We start from the raw sequence: 23,609 nt of genomic DNA, 5'->3' as shown, positions 1-23,609 counted from the left end.
CTCCTATTCATACCCTTTGTAGTCTTCTCCCACATTAGACCAGAACTGGCCTGTGTGACCAACAGACATAGCAAAGTAATGGTATGTAACTTACTAAACTAAGTCATAAAAGACAATTTGGCTTCTGTCTTTCTCACTGACCCCTGGATCACTTGCTCTGGAAGAAGCCAGCAGCCACATCTTGAGGATGCCCAAGCAGCCTATGGAAAGGTCCACTTGGCTAAGAACTGAAGCCTCCAACCAAAGGCCATATGAGTCAATCATCTTGGAAGGGATCCTCCAGCTGCAGTCAAGCCTTTAAGGCTGCATCCCCAGCTGACATCTTTTTTTTTTGTGGTACGCGGGCCTCTCACTGTTGTGGCCTCTCCCGTTGCGGAGCACAGGCTCCGGACACGCAGGCTCAGCGGCCATGGCTCACGGGCCCAGCCGCTCCGCGGCATGTGGGATCTTCCCGGACCGGGGCACGAACCCGTGTCCCCTGCATCGGCAGGCGGACTCTTAACCACTGCGCCACCAGAGAAGCCGCCAGCTGACATCTTGACTGTAACCTCATGAGCCTTGAGCCAGAACTACCCAGCTAAGCCACTCCCAAATTCCTGATCTACAGAAACTGTGGGAAAACAAATGTTTCTTGATTTAAACCACTAAGTTTGAGTAATCCGCTATGCAGCAATAAGTTTTAATTTTAAATACACAGTTTTAATTTTAAAATTAAAATTGGTAATGGGAATCTATCTGTAAAATTCTATTTAGATATAAATTACTTAAGGTATTGAAGACTTCTACAGCTTCAGAAATTTGATCTTTCAAAAAATATATTTTAAGTCAGCAATTTCTTAGCACTTTAAAACAAATTTTTTAAATTAAGTTAAAAATGTAAAATAAGTTAAGTATAGATGAGCAAAATAGAATATTGAAATGTTTTAATTAGTTAAAATTCTGAAAATTTGACCATATTTATATTTATTTATAGTTTTAAAAAACTGATTTCTAAAGCCATAAAGTCTATAATGCCTTTATTGTATCAATTTTACTGTGTTCAATTAATACCTTTAGAAATAAATATTTCTATGAACTAAAAGTTCAGTATAAAAGCCCATCAAAAATCAGACTTGCTAAATGTGAAGTTCAAAAGCCAATGAGATACCACAACACAAATAAACCTGGAAACATAATGTTAAGTGAAAGAAGTTGGTCACAAAAGAGTATGTATCTTATGATTCCATTCATATGAAATGTTCCGAATAGGCACATCTACAGACAGAAATTAGGTTAGTGGTTGCCTAGGGCTCAGGGGGAATGGATGTAACTACCAATGGGTATGGGGTATCTGGGGGCTCATGAAACTGTTCTAAAATTGTGATGATGGTTGCACAGTTCTGAGAACATATGAAAAACCAGTGTGCTTTAAATGGGTGCATTATTCAGTATGTGAATTTTCTCTTAATAAAGCTCATTTTTTTTTTTGAAGAGAAGGTTCAAAGAATAAGAGTTGCTAAATAGCAGAGGATAAATATATCTTTTGACAGCAGCACAAAGATTCTTTCCCAAGGAATATAATGTCTCTGGAAAATGATTGCTAAACAATCTTCTCTTCTATAGGCCACTGATAACTGGATGTACCCACCAGCAGCTGAAACAGAGAGGAGCAGAAAGCAGTGAGACGGCTGTGAAAGGACATCAGTGTGGCTCTCTAGGCACTTTCAAGTCTGCTTTCAAAAGGAGTCCCCCAAGCTTGGCTCTACAGTATAGCAAGCCTCACCTTATAATAAAAGGGGTTGCACTATTAAATGCTGAGAGCAGGAACTCAATAAAGATTAGCTATTATTCTTTAAAAAGCCAGGAAGGGAGGGAAGGAAAAGACAGTTAACAATCCAATCAAGTTCTCTTGAGAGAAACCTAATGCCAGATAACAAAAAACAGTAAAGATATCATATATAATTTCTATGATGATAGAAAAAAGTATGACTATAAGAGCAAATTATAGCAAAAGAAAGCTACATGTTATACATGTAGGCAAGAATCCTTACTTACGATAAACAAGTCGGGAATAAGTCATTGATTATACTGACTGAAATGAAACAACAGAAAGTTTAAAGATTAATAGTAGGTTGGATGATGTCCCCACAAAATTCATGTCCACCCACTACCTCAGAATGTGACTCTATATGGAAATAGGGTCTTTGCAGATGTAATTAGTTAAGATGAGGTCATACTGGGTGAGGGCAGGTCCCAAATCCAATGACTAGTGTCCTCAGGAGAAGGAGAGAGGACACACAGAGACACATAGGGAAGAAGGTCACGTGAGGATGCAGGCAGAGATGGGAGTGATGCTGCCATAGCCAAGGAACTCCACGGAGTGCTGCCAACAACCAGAAGCTGCAAGAGGCCACAAAGATTCTTTGCTAGAGCTTTGAGAGGGAGTATGGCCCTGAAAACACCTTGATACAGGTCTTCTGGCCTCCGGAACTGTGAGAAAATAAATCCCTGTTGTTTAAAGCCATGCAGTTTTGGGTACTTTGCTATATACGACAGGCACAGGAAACAGATAAACATGCCATGAAGTGTAGCCACCAGGCCAGCAGAGGGCACTGTCTACCACCAATTATTACATAAACAAACGGGCCCAGAATAATTGCTGAGGTTTACAGAGAAAGCCATACAAAAAGTGTTCAAATATAATTTAAACACTTGTACCTTTCCAATGATGATAAACAAGTTAAAATGTATCACTTTAAATAATTTACCACTATTATCATCTTACTGGTTAACCTGTGACCTTTGCAACAACTTGGCTGGGAGCTGCTTTTCAAGAACATCCTTGTCAGGCGTCATTTCACACCCACAGGAGGTTATCTGTAGGATAAATTCCCCCAACAATTTCCCTCCAGGAAGAGATGTATATTTTAAATTTCAATAGATAGGGCCTAATTCCTTTCCAAGGAGGTAATACTACATTACATACTCACTAGAAATGCACAAAAATGGCTGGTTTTCCCCACCCTTGGCCATACTGTTCTAGAACGAGCAGTGACGTGGGTCCCAAGAACAGGGCTAAGGGCTCTTAGATCCACATTTCTCAGCGCTGGTGCTTCACCAGCCTGATGGTACTAAAGATCCCTGACCTCCCCAAAACCCTTCTCCAGCCTAGCATGGGCACAGTCGATTCAGGCACGGAGCCCAGCCTTTCAGACACCACACTGAACTGATTCATACCACATCTGCAGGGAGAATGTCTTGCTCCAAGTCAGCAATGTTTACAATAAACAGCACCCCTTTTTATGTCACTGTGAACATAGAGGCCAGAAAGCAATTCCAGGATTCCAAAGGGACAGACACTACGGTGGCCTCAAGAATAGCTCTCTCACCCGTGCATATACACTTGACTAATGTTTGACAAGAATACTCACCAGAGAAAAGACATTCTCTTCAATACATGGTGCTAGGAAAATTCATTATTCACATGTTAAAAAAAAATGAAACTAAACTCCTATCTTAACACCATTCACAAAAATTAACTCCAAATGAATTAAAGACTTAAATGTAAGACTAGAAAGCATAAAACTCCTAGAAGAAAATGTAGGGGAAAAGCTCCTTGACATGGTTCTTGACAATGATTTTGATGGATTTGAAACGTAGAGCACAAAGCAACAACAACAAAAAGTGGGACTTGTTTCAAACTTAAAAGCTTCTGTACTGCAAAATAAACCATCAACAAAACGAAAAGACAACCTACAAGGTGGAAAAAAAAATTTGGAAACCGTTAGCTTATAGGGGTTAATATCCAAAAATACATAAAGAACTCATACAACTCAATAGCAAAAAACAAATAATCCAATTTTTAAATGGTCCAAGTACCTGAATGGTCATTTTTCCAAAAAAGATATATGAATGGCCAATGCGTACATGAAAATGTGCTCAACATCACTGATTATCAGGAAAATGCAAATGAAAGACATGAGATATCACCTCTCACCTGTTAGGATGTCTATTATCAAAAAGACAAGAGATAACAAATGCTGGAGAGGATGTGGAGAAGAGGGAACCCTTACAGACTATTGGTGGGGATGTAAATTGGTGCAGCCACTATGGAAAGAAGTACAGAGGTTCCTTTAAAAATTAAAAATAGTACTGTCATGTGATTCAGCAATTTTACTCCTGGGTATTCATCTAAAGGAAATGAAAACATTATCTCAAAGAGATGCGTGCACTCCCATGTTCATAGCAGCATTAATTACAATAGCAAAGACATGGAAACAACCTAAGTGTCCATTAATAGAAGAATGGATAAAGATGTGGTGTACATACAGTGGAAGATCATTCAGCCACAAAAAAAGAAGGAAATCCTGTTACTGTGTTTGTGACAACATGGATGAACTTGGGGGCATTAGGCTAAGTGACATAAATCAGAACGAGAAAGAAAAATACTTTTTCTTGTATTTCTTGTAGGATCTTGTACGTGGAATCTAAAAAAAAAAGAACAGATTGATGGTTGCCAGAGGGGAAGGGAGGAATGGTGAAGGGGATCAAAAAGGTTTAAAAAAAACACCAGAACCCATAACTTCTGAATACGGCCGTTTAGATGGTGGGAATTTGGATATGGCAAAAGAGCCTACTTCTGCTCAGATCCACCAACCAGGTCATGAGTCAGATGGTGTCAAGCAGCTTCTTCCCCTTAATTCATTTCTCCTCAACCCTCAGGAAGGTATCAAAGTTTTTTCTAAACCAGTATTTTCTTACGATTTGTTCACAATTCAAATCCTTTGTGTGATGCCATACTGGGTACAAGTGAGGGGTGTTTTCACTCCATCCTGGAGGTAAGGGGAGAATCCTCCGTGTTAACTGTATTAGTTTCTGATTGCTGCTGTAACAAATTACCACAGATTTAATGGTTTAAGACAACACAAATTGATCAACTTACAATTCTGGAGGTTCGAAGCCCTAAAATCAAGACATCAACAGAGCTGTGTTCTTTCTGAAGCCTCCAGAGGATAACTCATTTCCTTGTTTTCTCCAGTTTCTGGAGGTTACCTGCATCCCTGGGTCCCTGGCCCCTCCCTCCATCTTCAAAGCCAGCAATGGGAGCATCTTCAAATCAGTCTCAGTCTCCTTCCCTCCCTCCCTCTCGCTGCTTTTATCTTATATCTCCTTCTGCCTCTGACCTTCCTGCTTACCTCTAATAAGGAGATTTGGGATTACATTGTGCCCAGCAAGATAATCCAGGGATATCTTCCCGTCTCAAGATCCTCCATTTAATCACATTTGCAAAGTCCCTTTTGCCATACAGAGGGACATCCACAGTTCTGGGGATTAGGGCTGGACATCTAGGAGGGGGAAGGGGACTGTAACCTGTGCCATTTTCGAAACTTTTCTCCTCCTTTCTCTCAAAAACCCCTAGCTCTTTTTTGAACATTGTGTCACTTTTAACCAATTAACTCTCCTCTTATGTAACCCAATGTTCCCCAACCTTTGCTGCACATTGGAATCAGAGAGCTTTTAAATCTCCCAACGCTTGGGTAACACCCCAGCACAGTTAAATCACGATGTCTGGGGATGGAGCCAGGCATTAGCACATTTTTTTTTTAAGATCCCCAGGGCATTCTAATGTGAAAAATTGGGGAATGACTGCTATGAGCAACAGACTTTCTCCAAGCCACCCTAAGTACCCCTTCATCGACCTGCTGCATAATTTGAGGGGCCCAGTGCAAAATGAAGATGCGGGACAAGTGTTTAAAAAAAAATCAAGAATTTCAGGACAGTAACAGCAAAGGGTGCAGACCCTGAGGCCAGCACGTTGGTCAGTGTTTTCTTCCCTCCTCATCTCTGAGGAGGTCAGTAGCTATGTGCAGGATCCATCCAGCGTCTTGGCTTCCCAGTTCCTTGACCTCCTTCACACCAACAAGATTTCCCTGTCCCCTTCATGTGGTTCATCTGTGCAACCTCTGAGATCTGGATCTCAAAGCATCCCACACTGACCCCCAGGACCCGGCTTGGCTCCAATCTCCAAGCTTCGCCTTCAGGGGAGCCCTGCCCTCGGAGACCTCTGTTCCATCAACCCTACTGTATTTCCCTTATTATGAATTTCCAACCCTCTCGTGTCCTTTCTTCTGTCCTTAGAGGCCATAGCCCTACACTACAATCCTTTCCTTGCAAACATCTTTCCCTGTGCTGTGTGAGCCTGGCAAAACACCAACCCTCCAACTTCCTCCACCAGTTGCACTAGGGACTGGACGATGCTGGGGGGAAACTGAAAGAGACTGATTGTGCTGTCTTGACATTTATGACCACAGGTCTCATATGGGCCCCCAACTCTGCTGGTCAATGATGCCTAATTCCCTAATAAATTCACTTTCCCGTTCTGCAAGATGGCTATGCCTTCCTCAAGTTTCCTAAAAGAATCCTTCTTGCTAATGACCTCAAATCACTCATCCTTCAAAGAGAAAACAGTACCCTCAAGGAGAACCACCCAACATCCTACAAGTAGAGCCACACACGCTGATGTTTAGATGATTACTATTGTATAAAAACGCTCTTTCATCTCTCTCTCTCCCAGCTTTAAAAACTCTTTTAAAAGAGTTCAAGTCATACAAAGTATGTTCTCGACTACAACAGAATTAAGAAATCAATAACAGCAAGATATCTGGATAATCCCCAAAGAGTTGGAAGCTAAAAAATATACTTCTAAATATCCTTGGTCAAAGAAGATGTCAAAAAGTAAATTAGAAGGTATTTTAAACTGATTGAAATTGAAAACACAACATATCAGTGTTTACGGGATGCCACTAACGTAGTACAGAAAGGGAAAGTAATAGCCCTTAATGTCTATATTAGAAAAGAAGATCTTAAATCAATGATCTCAGCTCCCATGGTTAAAAAAAACAAAAAAAACCCCACAACACAAACCAACTAGAAAACCCAAGGTGAGAAGAGAGGAAATAAAGATTAGAATGGAAATATAATATAACCAGAAAAAACAGAGAAACATATCAATGAAACCAAAAGCTTCTTCCTTAAGATAATAAATAAATAAATAGTTCTAACCAGAGAGATCAAGAAAAAGATATATGAAAGACACAAAATACCAATATCAGGAATGAGAGAAGTGGCATCACTCTTGATATTAAAAGGATTGATAAGGGCATATAATGAACGACTTCACGTCAGAGTCAACAACTTAGGTGATATACACAAATTTTTTGAAAAACATGAATTAAGCTCACTCAAGAAGAAACAAAAAACCCGAATAGCCTTATATCTTTAAAATAGAGTTCCAAATAATCTTTAGGAGAAAAAAGAAAATACTGGGTGAGCCCCAGCAGGTGCCCACCTTCCTGACCTCACCTGTTGGCTTGATGGAGAAAGTGGAGTCAAGGTGACAGATACAGGCAGCTCAGCCAACCTGTGCTTGGGTAGAGCTGAGTCATAATGAGATCGTAGCTCTCCATAAATCTAAAAGTCACTAATCAAACACACTCAGATCAAATGCACTCAGATTACACTAAAGAAGGTGGGTGGGAGAGTTCTAATTGCTTGTCCACACCGTGACACACCTTTGGAGATTCATTTTCAGTTGAACTTTGTGGCCACAAATTTCACTTAGAGAAAAAAAATGCATATATGTATCCTCCTTTGACAAACCTAAAATGCACACACTTAGCACCCGTAGGAGTTGTGTAAGATGAATAAAAACATTCTGGTAAGAGGCTTCACCCACAATGAGAGTTTCATAAACATTCTCTCCCACTTGGGGGCACACACAGCTAGGATCCCACACAGCTAGGTACCCTGCCCACACCTGTAAATCTGTTCTTGGGACCTTTTTTTCTCTCATTCCTCTCTTGAGTTTCTCTTAGGCAAGGAATGGGATCTATGTCCTGAGAAGCAGTTACCATGTCGAAATAATTTCACTGTAGTCAAGGAAAAAGCGAACATCCTCATTTTGCAGTGGATGACGGACGCACGCCCAAGAAAATTACTCAGCACTTGTTTTTCTCCTTTTGGGGTTCTCGTACAAGTTTCTTCAATCCAACTGCAAGGAATCTCTAGACCCTATCGACCCGTCACCGTCCGCTTTTGCTTTAGGGGAACAACGTCTCGACCCCGCAGACCACAGCTTGGCTCAAGAGGCGGGATCAAAAGAAGGCGCATCGCGGGGGACGGGGCGGACCCGGGAATGGGGCGTTACGAAACCTTCAGGAACAGACGGCCCCTCCTCGGAGGGGAGGGACCGAGGGCCGGAGCCTCGTTCTGTGCAAGTCACAGCGCTGGAGCCTAGAACACAGTTCTTCCTGGCTTCTCTGACTGTGGCCGGGCCTCCGCAGCGCGCGCCGCCCGTGGCCCACGGCCCGGTTCGCTCTTCACCCAACGGCCCCGCGCGCCCAGCACCCGGCCATGCCGTCCTACACCCGCGTGGCGCTGGTCACCGGGGCCAACAAGGGCATCGGCTTCGCCATCGCGCGCGACCTGTGCCGGCAGTTCCCGGGGGACGTGGTGCTCACGGCGCGGGACGTGGAGCGGGGCCGGGCGGCCGTGCAGCAGCTACAGGCCGAGGGCCTGAGTCCGCGCTTCCACCAGCTGGACATCGACGACCTGCAGAGCATCCGCGTCCTGCGCGCCTTCCTGCGCAGGGAGTACGGGGGGCTCAACGTGCTGGTCAACAACGCGGGCATCGCCTTCAAGAGTAGGTGTGGGGGGCGGGAGGTCCCCGGGCGCTCCGAGGGTGCCAGACAGTGAGCCGCATACGCCCCCTACCCGCCCACTTAAGTTATGGAAGGCAGAGCCCGCCCCTCGGGATGCACTCAGCTCTGGCCTCCCACGGCTGGTTCTCGCTTCCCACGGAGTCGCGGGAGCGGTTCGTTTAGCTCAAGACCCGCCCGGGCGCCGGGCACAGTGCGCCCCGCCCGCCTGCCGGCCTCTGCGGGCCCGAGCACGCAAGGGCTCAGCCCAGGACCCTCCCAGAACAGACAGCTGCTGAGGTTTGCAAGAGAATCGGTCTCCTGCGAGGGGACCACGCCCTGCTAAGCTCATCAGCTTTCTAATGCAAGAAACATTTTCTCTGCGAACGGTCTCCAAACTCACTTTGGGCTTTCTCTTTCCTTGAAAGGGCGCATTCATAGATACGGGGAGGCATCTGCTCGGGACAGGAAGTGGATCTCGGGAGCACGATTAGTGCGCACGTGCACGCGCTAGTGGACTTGAGAGAGCTTTAATGGAGCTTTTTAATGGGGAGGTTTGATAGGCTCTGGCAAAAAGGAAGCGAGCGTGGTTCCCACCCCCAGGGAAGCTATGTTTGTTATCAAACATATATAAGTGTGGTCTGAAGTAGCACCTTCCTTTGGGGCCGGGGCGCGGGGCGCGGGAGGGGGGAGATCAAGGAGATTACTTATTCTTATTATTCGAGTAAGAAAGTTAGCCATCTGCCATGTGCCGCGGGTAGAAATAAACAGGGCAGCCTCACTTACAACCTAGTGGGGAAGAGAAATCTAAGAGGCAGAGCGGAGGAAAACGAAGTATTGTGAAGCGTTAAGTCTTCATCCCCTTGGCCTTGGGCCCTCGGCAGCGCCCTGCACCTGCAACTCGGTCTGCGGGCTTTCTGGGAGCGCGGGCGGGGGCGGGCGGTGACTGACAGCCCCCGGAGCCGACGGCTGGGGAATTGGTGGATAAATACCCGACTTCCTGGAGGACACACGGAGGAACGCTGACTTCAGCTGGAAGCTCTTGCCCCTCAGAGTGTGGGCTGTCGGCCAGCAGCGCCTGCCCCGCTGGACACTCGCTGGAATCGCAGAATCCCCAGCCCCGCCACCGCACGTGCTGCGTGATAATCTGCATTTTAACAGAATCCCCAGGTGCCTCCTATGCCCATCCAAGACTGCGAACTTTGATCACTGCTGCTCGGAGTGTGGCTCGCAGACCAGTAGCCGTGGCGTCACCTGGGAACTGGTTAGAAATGCAAATTTTGGAGCCTCACCCCGGACCTTCAGGATCCCAAACTCTGGAGGCGGGGCCCAGAATGCTGTGTTCTAACAGGTCCCGCAGGTGCTTCCCACACACGCTCCAAGTTTGAGAACCACGGATCTCGTGGTTTAAAAATTGTTTTAAAGGTAGTTTGTTTGGGGGAACTTCCCGGACTTCCCTGGTGGCGCAGTGGTTAAGAATCCACCTGCCAATGCAGGGGACGCGGGTTCGAGCCCTGGTGCGGGAAGATCCACGTGCCATGGAGCAACTAAGCCCGTGCGCCACAACTACCGAGCCTGTGCTCTAGAGCCCCCCCCCCCGTCCCGCCGAGCCCGTGCTCCGCAACAAGAGAAGCCACCGCAATGAGTAGCCCGCGCACCGAACGGAAGAATAGCCCCTGCTCTCTCCAACTAGAGAAAGCCTTCCCGCAGCAACGAAGACCCAACGCAGCCAAAAATCAATAAATTTATTGTTTTTAAAGTTAGCTGGTTTTGTCTTTCATTAGAGGTAAGATCCACTTTGTCTTATGAATTTTAGGAGGAAATGCATCACTTTGTTTCCTTCTCTTTTTTGAAAGTTGATGATCCGACACCGTTTGACATTCAAGCTGAGATGACACTGAAGACAAACTTTTTTGCCACGAGAAATGTCTGCAGCGAATTACTACCGATAGTGAAACCTCATGGTAAGTCCAGCTTTGTGGACTGTCAGGCTGCCTCCCCTCGGCAAGGTGTGACCCACCCGCCGGGGGGTGTGGCCGGGGGGCTGTCCCCCAGGAATCACCCAGGGGTGCTATTTCTCTGTAGGGGGGAAAATAGAAAACTGCATGATTTTCTCATAGTATCTGGCCCCTCATCCGAACATTTCAGCTTTATTGAAAGATATGTATACCCCACTCCAAGTTTGTGGAAGAATTAATTCCCTTTTCCCCCAGAACTTGTATGTTTGTATGCAGGCAGGCATGAGTGAACTTAGGTGTGTAGAGATGCATGTATGTTTAGATACCTGATTCATTTGAAGTTTATCCTTGTGTAGGAAGGAGATGGATCTAAATGTACCATTTTTCATATGGCTACCCAGTTGTTCCCTCAACATTTATGAAAAGTTCATCTTCTCCCCCACCTCCAAAAAGAAAGATGTGTATGATACATGGTGATGCTCTTGGGTCCCAAGTCATGAAGTGAATCCTAGAAGGATAAGGTGTTTCAAGTCCCCAAAGGCCTCTTGCCTTTGAGCAACTTCAGTGAGTCTTTCTCAGTTCCCCAAGGTGGCCGGGCCTCACCCAGTTCACCTGGGGCTTGGGGAAAGTGTCTGTTCTCTCATTACTATGAATTTTCCTCTATTCCTTTCTTCTTGCACCAACCTTTGCCAAGCTGGTTCAGAGCATCCAAAAGAAACTTTTCTTTATTAGGAAATATCTTTCCCACATTTTCAAGTATTCAGTGAATAACTTTTATTACTTTTCCCACAAACATTTATTGAGCGCCTACCATAATCCAGGCATTACTCTGGTGCTGGGGATACAGTGGTGAGTATTGTGGGCATGGACAGTCCGGTCCATGGAGCACAGAGTCCAGTGGGGAAGACCACTGCTGACAAACAAGCCTAGCTGTGTAAATTACAACTGTGCTGGGAGGTGGGGAGAGAAGCCTTGCTTCCCTGAGGATTTTCTTTCCCAAGAAATCAACTGTGATTCTTAGGAAGAAGAACTCTGTGATTCTTACTAGAAACATGCTTTTCTTAATTTAACATTTTGAAGAAAGATGATCTCCAGTGCAAAAGTATTTAAATTTAAAAAGATGCATGGTGAGAGTCCCACCTGTCTGCCCCTCCCCATTCTCCACAGGTGATTCTTGTTACTGGTTTCTTAGTGGGATGGGATCATAGAAAGCTCACAGGTAGAGCTTCAGGTACTGGCTCATAGAAGCCTTGGGTCCAGGGGCATGGAGTTGGTGAGTGTCCAGGGTCAAGGGGATAGAATTTTTAAATGCAAATCTAAGCAAAAATAAATGTGTGTGTGTGTGTGTGTATATATATATATATTTGCTTCCCTTTTTACAAAAAAAAGAAAGGACATTAAGTATAACGTTTGCCACCTTGCTTTCTTCACTTACTATATCTGGGGCTCTTATTCTTTTTTTACAGCTGCATAGTATTCCATTGTAGCTGTGTGTTTTACCAAGTATCATGAAATCTTCCTATGGATTTTAGAATCATAGAATTTGAAAGATGCAAAGTATTGAAAAAAACTTACATTTTTAAAGTACATTTATGGTATCTGTCTACACCTTCACTTTATAGAGAAGGAAACTGAGCCCCAGAGAAGTGAATACAGCCAGGTAGTAGTAGAGCTGGAAACAGTATCCCAGTTTCCTAACTTCACCCCTCAATCAAACCAGGATAATTAGTTCTAGTTAGGGAAGGATTATAGCACCAAATGATTGTGAACCAACCATTTTGAAAGGTGAAAGAAGTCTTTGGGGAGGGTGGGGCTCAGGGACCAACCCAGTGCTGGTGAATCACTGTCTTTAACCAGTTTTCTGTTAACAGTAATTCCCAAAGCGGGAATCTTGGGTTTGCAACACATTGAGAATAGTGGTGACTTTTCAATAAACGTCACTCTAGAGGGCAAAACGCTGAGCACCGCTGCCCCTTGGTTTGTTGGGAGTCACTTTCTCCACATTCAAAGCTGACTTAAAAGCCACTCTTTATTTAGCTTTATAATATCACTTTAAAGAAAGTTAACCCGCTTGCTTATTGGTTCAAGATTGAGTGAATAGGTTAAGCCACTAGGGGGAGCTACTTGCCCACTCTTGCTGGAACGCAGTAGGGGTTGTTTCCGGACCGTGGAGCCACCTGGACCTCAGCCAAGAGTGGTGGTGATAGTGTGGGCTGAGCCCTTTTCAGGGCTGATTGGGCCCATTTAGCTGTTGCAACTGTCACCCCTTGACCTCTCCCCCAGGGGTGTGCCTTGAGATCAAAGAGGACGCCTCTTCCTCTTAGGAAGATTTTTATTTCCATCGAAGGCATAGAGTAGCTCCTGTAATTTGTTTTTTCTTTACTTTCCTCCTTTCCTGTTTGAATTTAATTCCTTGTAGCAGCCAAGCGTTTGAGTACAAAGCTGCTTAGCAAGTAATGAAGAGCATAACTTCAGCAAAGCAGAATTCCTGGCCAAAATATTGAAGTGAATCTAATCATAAAAAAAAAAAAAAAATCATGCCAATCCAAACTGGGGGAAATACTATAAAATAAAGGCTTAGAGTCTTTAAAAAGATCACTGTCAACTGCTCTAGTCTAAATAGACTAAAGAGATAGGACAACTAAATGCAATCCATTTATCCCTCCAGGGTCCATGCAATCCATTGGACCCAGGATGAAAACAAACAAAAAACCTATAAAGGAAGATTATTGAGACAATTAGGGACGTTTGAATATGGACTACAGTTTAGATAATAGTGTTGTACGATGATTAATACGATCACATTTGCGGTTCTGGAAGAGAATGCCCTTCCGTATACTACAGTGTTTTAAGGCGAAGGTTTATGGTATCTGCCTACAATTAAGAGAAAGATAGAAAGCAAATGTGGCAAAATGTTGACAGTTGGTGAACTCAGCTGAAGGGTATATATATGGGTGTTTATTAAACCATTCTTGCAACTTCTCTGTAGGTTGCAAAGTTTTTCAAAGTTAAAAGTTGGGAAAAAGGGCACCCCTGGTGGTGCAGTGGTTGGGAGTCCGCCTGCCGATGCAGGGGACACGGGTTCGTGCCCCGGTCCGGGAAGATCCCACATGCCGCGGAGCGACTGGGCCCGTGAGCCATGGCCGCTGAGCCTGCGCGTCCGGAGCCTGTGCTCCGCAACGGGAGAGGCCACAACAGCGAGAGGCCCGCGTACCGCACAAAAAAAAAAAAAAAAGTTGGGAAGGAACTATGTTATTACCAGAGAGAGACAGAGAGAAGGAAGGAAGGAAATAATATACTGAAGAGTCTTGGGTCCCTGCGGGCTATGTGAGATGCTTATGTACAAGGACAGAGTGAGGGCATCTCTGTATCGGGCTGGGCCCACAAGAATCTCCCAGCATGTACACACCCCACCAACAAATGTGTACCTGTGGTGAATGCCACTCAGAAAATGAAATAGAATCCAATTATCTTGTTGGATGCAAAGAATATGGATTCAGTATAATATGTGAGAAAATAACCCCCCAAATTTGGTGCTTTTTGATGTTGGACAGAATGTGTAAATTCACACGTTCACTGGTTTGGGGATTTCTATCAATGCTTCAAATTATTTTCTAGTTTTTGGCCTTCATATTTTATTTTATGGACAGATCTGTATCATTAGTAGCTGTGAATCATTGCTAATATGAATATTAACTCACTAATTATATTTAATTATTTGTTAACTATGGGCTAAAAAAAGGAATGAAAATCAAAACTGGGATGGAGAATCAACCCATTCCACATGTGAAAGTATCCATCATTAAGGATAGACAAGGGTCATTGGCAAGGGATTGCTTAAACCTGATTTCGGCACTCAGGGGTACAGAGGTGGCCCCAGGACCCTAGGAAATAATCTAAGGGTGAGGGCGCTGTCCCCTGGAAAGCAAGTTCACAAGTACCTGGAAATGTGTGTGTGTGTAGGAGGGTGTGTTTTATAAAACTACCTGGTGATTCTACTACAGACCTACCTTCTGCTCACCTAATGAATCACTGCTCTTTAGCCCCTGTTATTGACAGAAATGTGTTCTTCCTTTTGGGAGAACAAGGGACAAAAAGTTAAAACCCACTTGTGCATTCTTGAGGCATTTTTGAATACCTTTGGAGGTTTTTTTTTAATGCCTTCTAGAATCTTTATTTTTTTTAAAGGGCTTAAAATGCTTGGCTATTTATTTATTTATTAGAATCTTATTTTTTTTTGCAGTACGCGGGCCTCTCACTGTTGTGGCCTCTCCCGTTGCGGAGCACAGGCTCCGGACGCGCAGGCTCAGCGGCCATGGCTCACGGGCCCAGCCGCTCCGCGGCATGTGGGACCCTCCCGGACAAGGGCACGAACCCGTGTCCCCTGCATTGGCAGGCGGACTCTTAACGAATGCGCCACCAGGGAAGCCCTAGAATCATTTTTTAAATCAGCAATTACACCTGCCCCATGACTCAATCATGTTTGTCAGTAGTCAACCAACGATTGTTTATTTGTGATATGCTTCTATATTTTTCTTATTCTGTTTCAGGCAGAGTGGTGAATGTCAGTAGCTTACAGGGTTCCAAAGCCCTTGAAAATTGCAGCGAAGATCTGCAGGAGAAGTTCCGATGTAAGACACTCACAGAGGAAGACCTGGTGGAGCTCATGAAAAAGTTTGTGGAGGACACGAAAAATGAGGTGCATGAGAGGGAGGGCTGGCCCAACTCTGCTTATGGGGTGTCCAAACTGGGGGTCACGGTCTTATCGAGAATCCTGGCCCAGCGTCTGGATGAGAAAAGACAAGCGGACAGGATTCTGCTGAACGCATGCTGCCCCGGGTGGGTGAAGACGGACATGGTGGGAGCTCACGGCTCCAGGACCGTGGAGGAGGGGGCTGAGACTCCCGTCTACTTGGCCCTCCTGCCTCCAGATGCCACCGGGCCTCACGGGCAGCTAGTCCGGGACAAAGTCGTCCAAACGTGGTGAATGTCTGCTTTGGCACTTGAGGCTTAATAAATGTTTGGGGAATGAATGAATTCTGGTGTTGTAGTCCGATTCTGTTTCTGTCCTTGCGGGGCGTCGATGAGAAAGTGTCTAGTTCTGGGACTTTCCTGGTGGCGCAGTGGTTAAGAATCTGCCTGCCAATGCAGGGGACACGGGTTCGAGCCCTGGTCCGGGAAGATCCCACATGCCGTGGAGCAACTAAGCCCCTGTGCCACAACTACTGAAGCCCGCACACCTAGAGCCCGTGCTCTGCAACAAGAGAAGCCACCGCAATGAGAAGCCCGTGCACCGCAACGAAGTGTAGCCCCTGCTCACCACAACTAGAAAAAGCGCGCACACAGCAACAAAGACCCAACACAGCCCAAAATAAATAAACTTATTTTTTTTTAAAAAAGGAAAGTGTCTAGTTCTGCAATGGAGCTGAGCAATTTTGCTCTGCCCAAGCTCTAGCCTGAGAGGGAGATGCACATAGTCCGGTGGTTCTCAAATATTAGAGGGCAGCCAAATCACTTGGAGGGTATGTGAAAACATTGCCTGGAATTGGGGCCCAAGAGTGGGCATTTCTATCAAGTTCCCAGGTGCTGCTGGTATTGGGATGGCACTTAGAGAACCACTAACCTCCTGAGAGGTCCCAGGGCTGCAGAGTGGGTCCCAGCCACGTTCCAGGTGTCCCTTGCTGTTTCCAGGTTGTCGACTCTATAAGGATGGTGATTTATCCTGTTTCCTTAGTTCTGCAACCCTGCTTTATATCTCATTCTGTTTTCCTACATTTGAGTACATTGAAATTGGTTCTTACACTTATGAAGTTGTGTGGCTCGAGGGACTCGGGAGGAATGTCCTTCTTTTGTTGGGTTATGGTTTTTTCCGTAATAGGTTTTCCGTTTGGGTTTTGCATCCTGTGTTCTTCCCAGAACGTTTACAAGGTTGCCCCGCCACTCTTCATCTAGTTCATGCCTGGGCAACTTTGTCCAGACCATCTCTTTGCTCTGACACATGCAGATATTTTCTCCTTAGCCTATTCTGCTCCCCTGTAAGATACAGCCCAGGGTGTTCTTCAGATGCCCCTCCCTGGGCCCCTTTTGCGGTCTCTCTGACAACAGGCAACCCCACTGCTTTCAAATGAGATTGGTTTTGCAAGCAGCCTCCTTCGTTCTGGTTATACCCTGCAGAAAAAAGACCTGGCGACCAAAGGTTCTTACAAAAGACAAGAAACATACTTGCAAAGAAAGTTTGCTAGGGAGTCAAGACTTCAGAAGGAATGGGTAGCCAAACAACAAAAATGCAACAGGGGGCTTCCCTGGTGGCGCAGTGGTTGAGAATCCGCCTGCCGATGCAGGGGACACTGGTTCGTGCCCCGGTCCGGGATGATCCCACATGCCGCAGAGCAGCTGGGCCCGTGAGCCATGGCCGCTGAGCCTACGTGTCCGGAGCCTGTGCTCCGCAACGGGAGAGGCCACAACAGTGAGAGGCCCGCGTACCGCAAAAAAAAAAAAAAAAAGATAAAGAAAAGCAGCTACAGCGTGGCCCAAAGAGAGATGGCCCCTCTTCTCACAGTGGCATCCATTCCCCAGCTTCAGACCATCCCTGAGATCCTAGGTTCTAAGAGATGCTCTAAGAAACCCTTGTATCCTTTAAAGAAGTTTCCCTTTTCCTTAAGCTGGTCTGAAGTGACTTACTGTTGCTTGCAACCAAAAGAAATCTACCGAACAGAAGTGCATGAAAACGTTTCATAGTATGCTATAAAGGCAAAAATATCATGAAGTGAGAACCCATGGCGTGCTAGTCCATATGTCACGCTTAATACTTTCCTGACATTGTTTTATTTATTTATTTTTTGCCATACGTGGGCCTCTCACTGTTGTGGCCTCTCCCGTTGCGGAGCACAGGCTCCAGACGCGCAGGCTCAGCGGCCATGGCTCACGGGCCCAGTCGCTCCACAGCACGTGGGATCTTCCCGGACCGGGGCACGAACCCGTGCCCCCTGCATCGGCAGGCGGACTCTCAACCACTGCGCCACCAGGGAAGCCCCTGACATTGTTTTACATAATTCTCACAACAGTCCTTTGAGGTAGGGATTAATGTCATTTTTTCAAGTGAGGAAATAAAGGCTTGGAGAGGCTGATTAACTTATTCAAGATCACACAGCTAAGAGCCAAGAGTCAGAATTGTATCCAGGACTGTCTGACAGAAAACTTCCTTGGTGCCTAGCACTTGGTACATCCAGCTTCACTATGACGAGTCTAAAGACCACAGGCAACTCCCTTGGTGTAAAAATTAAGGAAGATGATACATTGAATCTAAGGGATTTGTAAGCCATATGGTTATTAGATCCCCAAACCAGCCTCTGTGTGAACTTTTCCATAAACTAGATACATGAAATACGGTCTTAAAGTGGCATATTTTATTATTTATTTATTTGGCCGTGCCACACGGCATGTGGGATCTTAGTTCCCCAACCAGGGATCGAACCTGCCCCCTCTGCAGTGGAAGTGTGGAGTCCTAACTACTGGGCGGCCAGGGGATTCCCTAAAGTGGCATATTTTAAACGGATTATCTCATACGTGTTTTTAGGCACCAAATGGTGCCAGAGATCCCATCCACATCAGCTTCCCTGTGATATACTTTTCTAGGTTGACACCCGTGTGGGAAACCCACACACGGCATCAGCTTTAGACCTGGTCTGTAGACTTTGCCCTCACCTACTGAGCTGTAACAGGACTGTGACAGCCCAAGAGCCCAAACAGTGATACACTGAAGATCAAAGCAGGTGATAATGACGATCCTGACAAAGGTTTACTCGTTACTGCAAGTCAACCACGAAGTGGGAACAGCATCAACTTCAGAACTATGCAAGATTTCTACAAAGATGGGTGGAGATGAGACGGGCTTGGAGGGTCACCAGTATCTGCACAGGGAAACTCAGAATGAGTTTCCCTGGGCCAATCTTCCTGATAGGTGGGCCAGCCTGACCCATTTCCTCTGATTTACAGTGCTTTCTTCACTCTCAAAAGGGGTAAAATTCTGATTTAAATTAAATCTGAAGTGCCCTAATTAGTTTGAGTATTATTATGCAAGGAACCTATGCTATTTACATGTCTTAAACAGATGAACACAGCTCAGTACATCAAGGGTGACAAGACAGCTTGACCCAAGTAAACAGATCCTTGTAAGAATAAACTTTTAAATCTTAGTGCTGTACATTTACATATAATCCTGATTATAAATGGAGTTCTTTTAAGGGTTTACACTACGCTTATTTGTCAAAGTTAATTTATATTAACCTCCCACACACCTGGCATTCTTCAGAGCTAGGTGACCTAACTATAAGGGAAGTGTTTTATTTTATATAAATGCACTAGGACAAAGTTGTACATGGTGGTTTGGGCACAAACTGATTCTCTCTCCTTAATGGTGGGTATGAGCAGTTCTTTTATCTCTGTTAGTTCAATGCCATGTGCAGTGTGGCTAGGATTTGAGAAACCTAAAAAAAAAGAAACACCTGTTTGTCAACTTTGTTTTTGTAAAAATGGAGCTTATCGCATCTTCATTAGGAAATCAATTTTCATGAAATTAATTCTTTGTCTTGCAAATGCTCAATCCTTTAGTTTTCTTCTGTTTTTACTTTAAGACCATTCCTAGAATTGACCATTAGAGGATTTACATCTGGGTGGAGATGGAATCAGAATCAGAAGCCTGGCTGGTGAGAGGTCCAGCATCCCAAACTATTAAAACATTCTTGATGTTTGGGGGGAGGTGATAGATCCCCTCGGGAATCTGATACAAACTCTATACTCTTTCTCCAGAAACATACATAAACACAAAATATTCTACACAATTTCAACGTGTTCATGGACTCCCCACTCCCACCCCCCCCAAACTCTTTCATGGATGGCCTAGCATTTATGGGCCCCAAACTAGGTCTGAAAATTCCCAGGGGACAGTGAGGGGTTAAATTGTTAGAGGCTTCCATAGAAATCACAACCTCAATCAACAGGTGGCACTGCTTTGGTTGGCTGCGAGCCGGAGCTGGTGCAATCAGGATGCTCAGGTGAAATTTGCCCGAGTCCCGTCATCAGGTGCTTCTTGCTCTGCACCTGTCACGCCAGGTTGGGTGCGTCTGGACTGTCCAGGTCCGAAGGCTCCTGAGGATGACAGGAAGGGGTTAGAGTTTATCTGGAAGCATGAATGCTCTTTAGACTTGATGTGAGGTCTCCTTTCTTAGCCAGAGCCCACATTAAGAAGCTCATTCCAGGAATTATCCACCTCACCTTCTCAGATGCCAAGGGTCGGAAAAGTGCGGCCTGTGGGGCCGGCGCACCTTACCAGGGTCCCCAAACCTCCAGCGGCCCGAGCGTGTACAGAAGGGTTCATTTCGCTTCCTCCCCGAGAGTTTGGGTGTAGTCCCGATGGCCAAGTGCCATGGTGCCCACCTTTCTCGGGTCCATCGGTTCTCCTTGTCTGTAACTCCAAACCTCTCCTTGGGCCGGCTGATTCACTGACCGACGTCCCCTTCCATTTGGGTGTGTCGGGGGAAGGCCCAGATGAGAGGCGGAGCCAAACCTCCCCCCAACCTGTGCGATGTCTCCCCAGAAGCAGACCCGCGGCGAGGGCAGGAGCTAGTTGTTCTCGCTGAGAGCGACGCCCGCCGCCGGGAAGCTGCGGGAGACTTGGGGTGGGAGCCCTGCGCTCTGGAGTCCGCGTTCAGGACCCGCCCCCGCGCGCTGAGGACCCGCCCCCGAGACCCACCCCGCCAGCCGAGGTACCGCCTCCTGGTCCCGCCTCCCAAGCCAAGGGCCCGTCTTCCGGGCCCTGACCCGAGCGTCGAGGACACTCCCCGGCCTCTGCCCCACTCACCGAGCGCTCTACCTTAGCCACGCCCCCCACGCGCCGAGGGCCCGCCTCTCCGCCCTGCCTCGCCCCTTCCGCAGAGAAGCCCCTCCTTTGGCCACGCCCCTATATGCCAAGGGCCCGCCTCCCGGCCCAGCCCTTCTAGGCTCCTCCCCACGCACCGAGGGCCCGCCCTTGTCCCCGCCCCCAAGCGTCTAAGATCCGCCCCCCCGGCCCGCCCAGTGTCCTGGAGCCGCGGCCGCTGCGGCTTGGGAGCTGCGCTTCCTCCGCCGTTCCGGCTGCCGGCCGCGCCGCAGCTGCCGATCGTTTAACCCTTGGCGTCCTGCTGGGCTCCTCCGCGCCTCCCGTGGGCGCGCCCGCCGAGAAAGGTCGCCGCCGCCGGTAAGTTAGGCCGGCGCCTTCGGCCGCCAGGCGAAGCCGAGGGAGCCGGGGCGTCTCCTCTTGCGGGTCAGTGAGCGGCAGGTGCTTCCTCTCCGGGTGCACAGGGTTCGGGCGGCGCCTTGGAGGCGGGCCTGGTGTGCAGGTGGCTCCCCCGAGCGCGGCCGGGGCCCACCGGCGCTCACTGCTGCAGTGCGGGGGCGGCCCTAGCGAGGCCGCTAGTGGGCGTGGGCTCCGGCCCCGGCCCAGCAAGGGACAGCCCGGGAGGCTAAGCGGGGTCCCCTCCCAGTTCCCCCGGCTCCCCGCAGCGAAGGAAGAGCGGCCGGGCCCGGCGTGGCCTCTCGTCCGGCAGGTAGAGGTCAGGTGGGTCACGGCCCGGCCGCCCCTCACCGCGGCCGGCGGATGCCGAAGCCGCGGCTTTGTTTGCTCGAGGTCCTGGTCGGGGAGCAGGGCTAGGGATCGAGACCTTTATAAGATGAAGGCTTTCCTGTTAAGGGAAGACCCCCCAAGTCTTCCCGACTGTCCGCAGGAGAAGGGATCCCAGCCGTAGTGCGCGCTCAGCCGCCTGGCCCCTCCGTCTTGCAGGATTGCCAGCTGCTGCCTTCCTGGATGGTCTTTTACCAACTCAGTGCCGCTGCTTATGGGGTCTGTTACCCTCAGGTGTTTCCCTAACCTGGGACAGCTGCCCTACACTTGGGAGAATCTTTGCAGCATATTTTGGTAAGGCAGTGGAAGCGCTCCTCTCCCCCCAAGGCTTTCTCCCATTATGTGTCTTACATTTTTGCCACCTCAATTTAATTACCACTCTGAAAGACCCGATTCAAAATCATGTGCCTACTTGATTAAACCACTTATAGAGGAGCGTTTCTGTGCTGTGACTGAGGATCATTATCGACTGATGGCGCATGGGAGGGTGACTCTGACACTTTTCACTCACCTATGTTTTCATTTAACTCAGAAACGGTCCTTCGTGTAAACCTCTTTAATACTAACTTCTTTTGGATCTAGACAGTTGATTTTTCACTCAAACTTGTTTTCCTAAGAAATTAAGAAGGGTTAAGGTGAGAGATCCCCAGCTGACATTTTCCGTTTTCTGGCGGATTCATCTGGTCTGATACGCCTGTTTATACGACTACTCCTTTGGGTGTAATTGTGAGGAGGCTGTAGGACTCTGTCAGTCTTACTGAGCTATTGAGTCTCTCACAGAAAAGGTATCCAGAGTAGATTGCAAAAACATTGTCAAAAGAGGTCTATAAGGGCTGCACTATTAATTTTACCTGTAGCTTAATGCAGTCGAGGCTCTGTGGCACCTGGCTGGCCTGAGCTGGAATCCTAATTCTGCCAGTTGCTTGCTATGTGACCCCAGCCATTTTCTGGAGGGCCTGATTCCCAGTATCCTCATCTGGAGGCTGATAATACCCATCTCTTAGGACTCTTGTGTGTTGCATGAGAGAAATACATGCAGAAATGATGGATTTGCCAAGCCCCCCCCCCAGAAGACTCGCTTACTAGCATAGTATCAAGTGCCCCATATTTTGAAATAAAAGAGCTTGCATATTTCCAAGCTTCTCACCAGTGCTGTTAGTTACACTGAATAGTACTTTCTTCTTACAGCCAACCATAACATTGAACCGCTCCAGTTACCTGCTCTTACCTGGCTGACGCCTTCCTAACCGTAAGCAGTGGTACCCCTCTGCCACCTCCCCTCCTAAACACATGTTATTGCTGACAAGGCTCTCTTCCTGCTGACAAGCGCCCACACCTGTGGACTTTGAGGACGTCTCTGCTGGTAGCTGGGCTTCCTCTGCCCTTCTTGCCAGCATCACTCTGTTACATCAGCCCACCCTCCATCACTGTGCCGCATTAAACTGAAATTACATGTTTAGGTATTTCCTCTTTTATTAGGCTCTGAACTGTGAGAGTAGAACCCTGCCTTGTTCATGTTTCTTTCTCCAGTGCGTGGACACCTAATACAGTGAACAGACTGCATGGAGTACTGCAGTGGTTCAGAGACACGGGATTTCAGACCTGTACATTTCCTGGAATTAAAAAAAAAAAAAAACTTATGGACCGTTGGGATGTACTAATGTCTTATCTCTTTACTTGGCAAAACAAACTACACCTCTCATTACCATCCTTGATAATTTCAAAAAGTATGAAGGCTATTATTTCAGCAAAAGGGGCAGGCCTTTCCAAGAATGAGCAGGCGATCTTGCTGTGTGCCTATGCATAGCACAGTATATTTTTGCAGAGAGGCCCAGCATGTGCAAAGGCTCTGTGGTAGAATGAGTTGTCTTAGGACAAGCAGAGTGCCTTGAGGAGAGTCAGGTGGAGCCTTGTAGGCCACAGAGTGGGGTGGGGGGAGTGTGGACTTACTGTAGGCTTAATGGGAAGAGTTTAAACATGGTGGGGAAGTGCTTTTTGTTTTAAGAGGACTTGGAGTGCTGTGTGAAAGTACACTGGAGAGGGGCAAGAGTGAAGGAGAACCCTTAGGGAGCTTCTACATCAGGCTTGCAGGAGAAAGGTGGCTTGCACAGTGGAGAGTCCATGGGTATTTTGGAAGAAGAGCCAATGGGACTTGGGTTGAGTGTGACAGGTGAAGAGAAGGAAGAGTCCAGGACGATGTTGACGTTCCCATAGATGGTGGGGCCACTTTCTGAGGAAAAGAAGACTGGAGAAGGAGCAGGTTGAGCAGATAGAATCAAGAGTAGCGGGTTTTTTAACACGGAAGCAACTTAAATGTCC

General features: G+C 47.0%; 2 protein-coding genes across 8 annotated transcripts in view; both read left to right on the top strand.

The window, feature by feature from the left end:
• Positions 1–8,189: 8,189 nt before the first annotated feature.
• Positions 8,190–15,670, top strand: CBR3 (carbonyl reductase 3). The gene is made up of 3 exons (XM_022552955.3): positions 8,190–8,680; positions 10,532–10,639; positions 15,184–15,670. Exons 1-3 carry the CDS (start codon positions 8,392–8,394, stop codon positions 15,618–15,620), a joined length of 834 nt encoding a protein of 277 aa, XP_022408663.1. The 5' UTR covers positions 8,190–8,391; the 3' UTR covers positions 15,621–15,670.
• Positions 15,671–20,699: 5,029 nt separating this feature from the next.
• The window catches only part of DOP1B (DOP1 leucine zipper like protein B), a 111,224-nt gene continuing 108,314 nt past the window's right edge, over positions 20,700–23,609 (top strand). For 5 of the 7 annotated variants that reach the window (XR_002641867.2, XM_089910271.1, XM_022553042.2 and 2 more), the window contains exon 1: positions 20,700–20,867. The gene's annotated coding sequence lies outside the window, so the exon portion shown is untranslated. Of the gene's footprint in view, positions 20,868–20,966; positions 22,540–23,609 lie in introns of those variants that run through there. The other 2 variants (XM_089910270.1, XM_089910269.1) reach the window with 2 other exon arrangements.

The sequence above is a fragment of the Delphinapterus leucas genome, chromosome 4 (assembly GCF_059928025.1).
Source record: "Delphinapterus leucas isolate spDelLeu-1000000601 "Yukka" chromosome 4, BTC_Dleu_Yukka2, whole genome shotgun sequence".
NCBI lineage: Eukaryota > Metazoa > Chordata > Mammalia > Artiodactyla > Monodontidae > Delphinapterus > Delphinapterus leucas.
Note: the sequence above shows the minus strand (reverse complement) of the source record. Positions and strands in the feature narration are given on the sequence as shown.

What these genes read in the sequence shown, in the direction of transcription:
- CBR3 (XM_022552955.3), top strand. Translation starts at nt 8,392, where the DNA reads ATGCCGTCCTACACCCGCGTGGCGCTGGTCACCGGGGCCAACAAGGGC. An exon ending in CGCGGGCATCGCCTTCAAGA is followed by an intron (nt 8,681 to 10,531) that starts GTAGGTGTGGGG and finishes CTTTTTTGAAAG; the next exon opens with TTGATGATCCGACACCGTTT. An exon ending in ACCGATAGTGAAACCTCATG is followed by an intron (nt 10,640 to 15,183) that starts GTAAGTCCAGCT and finishes ATTCTGTTTCAG; the next exon opens with GCAGAGTGGTGAATGTCAGT.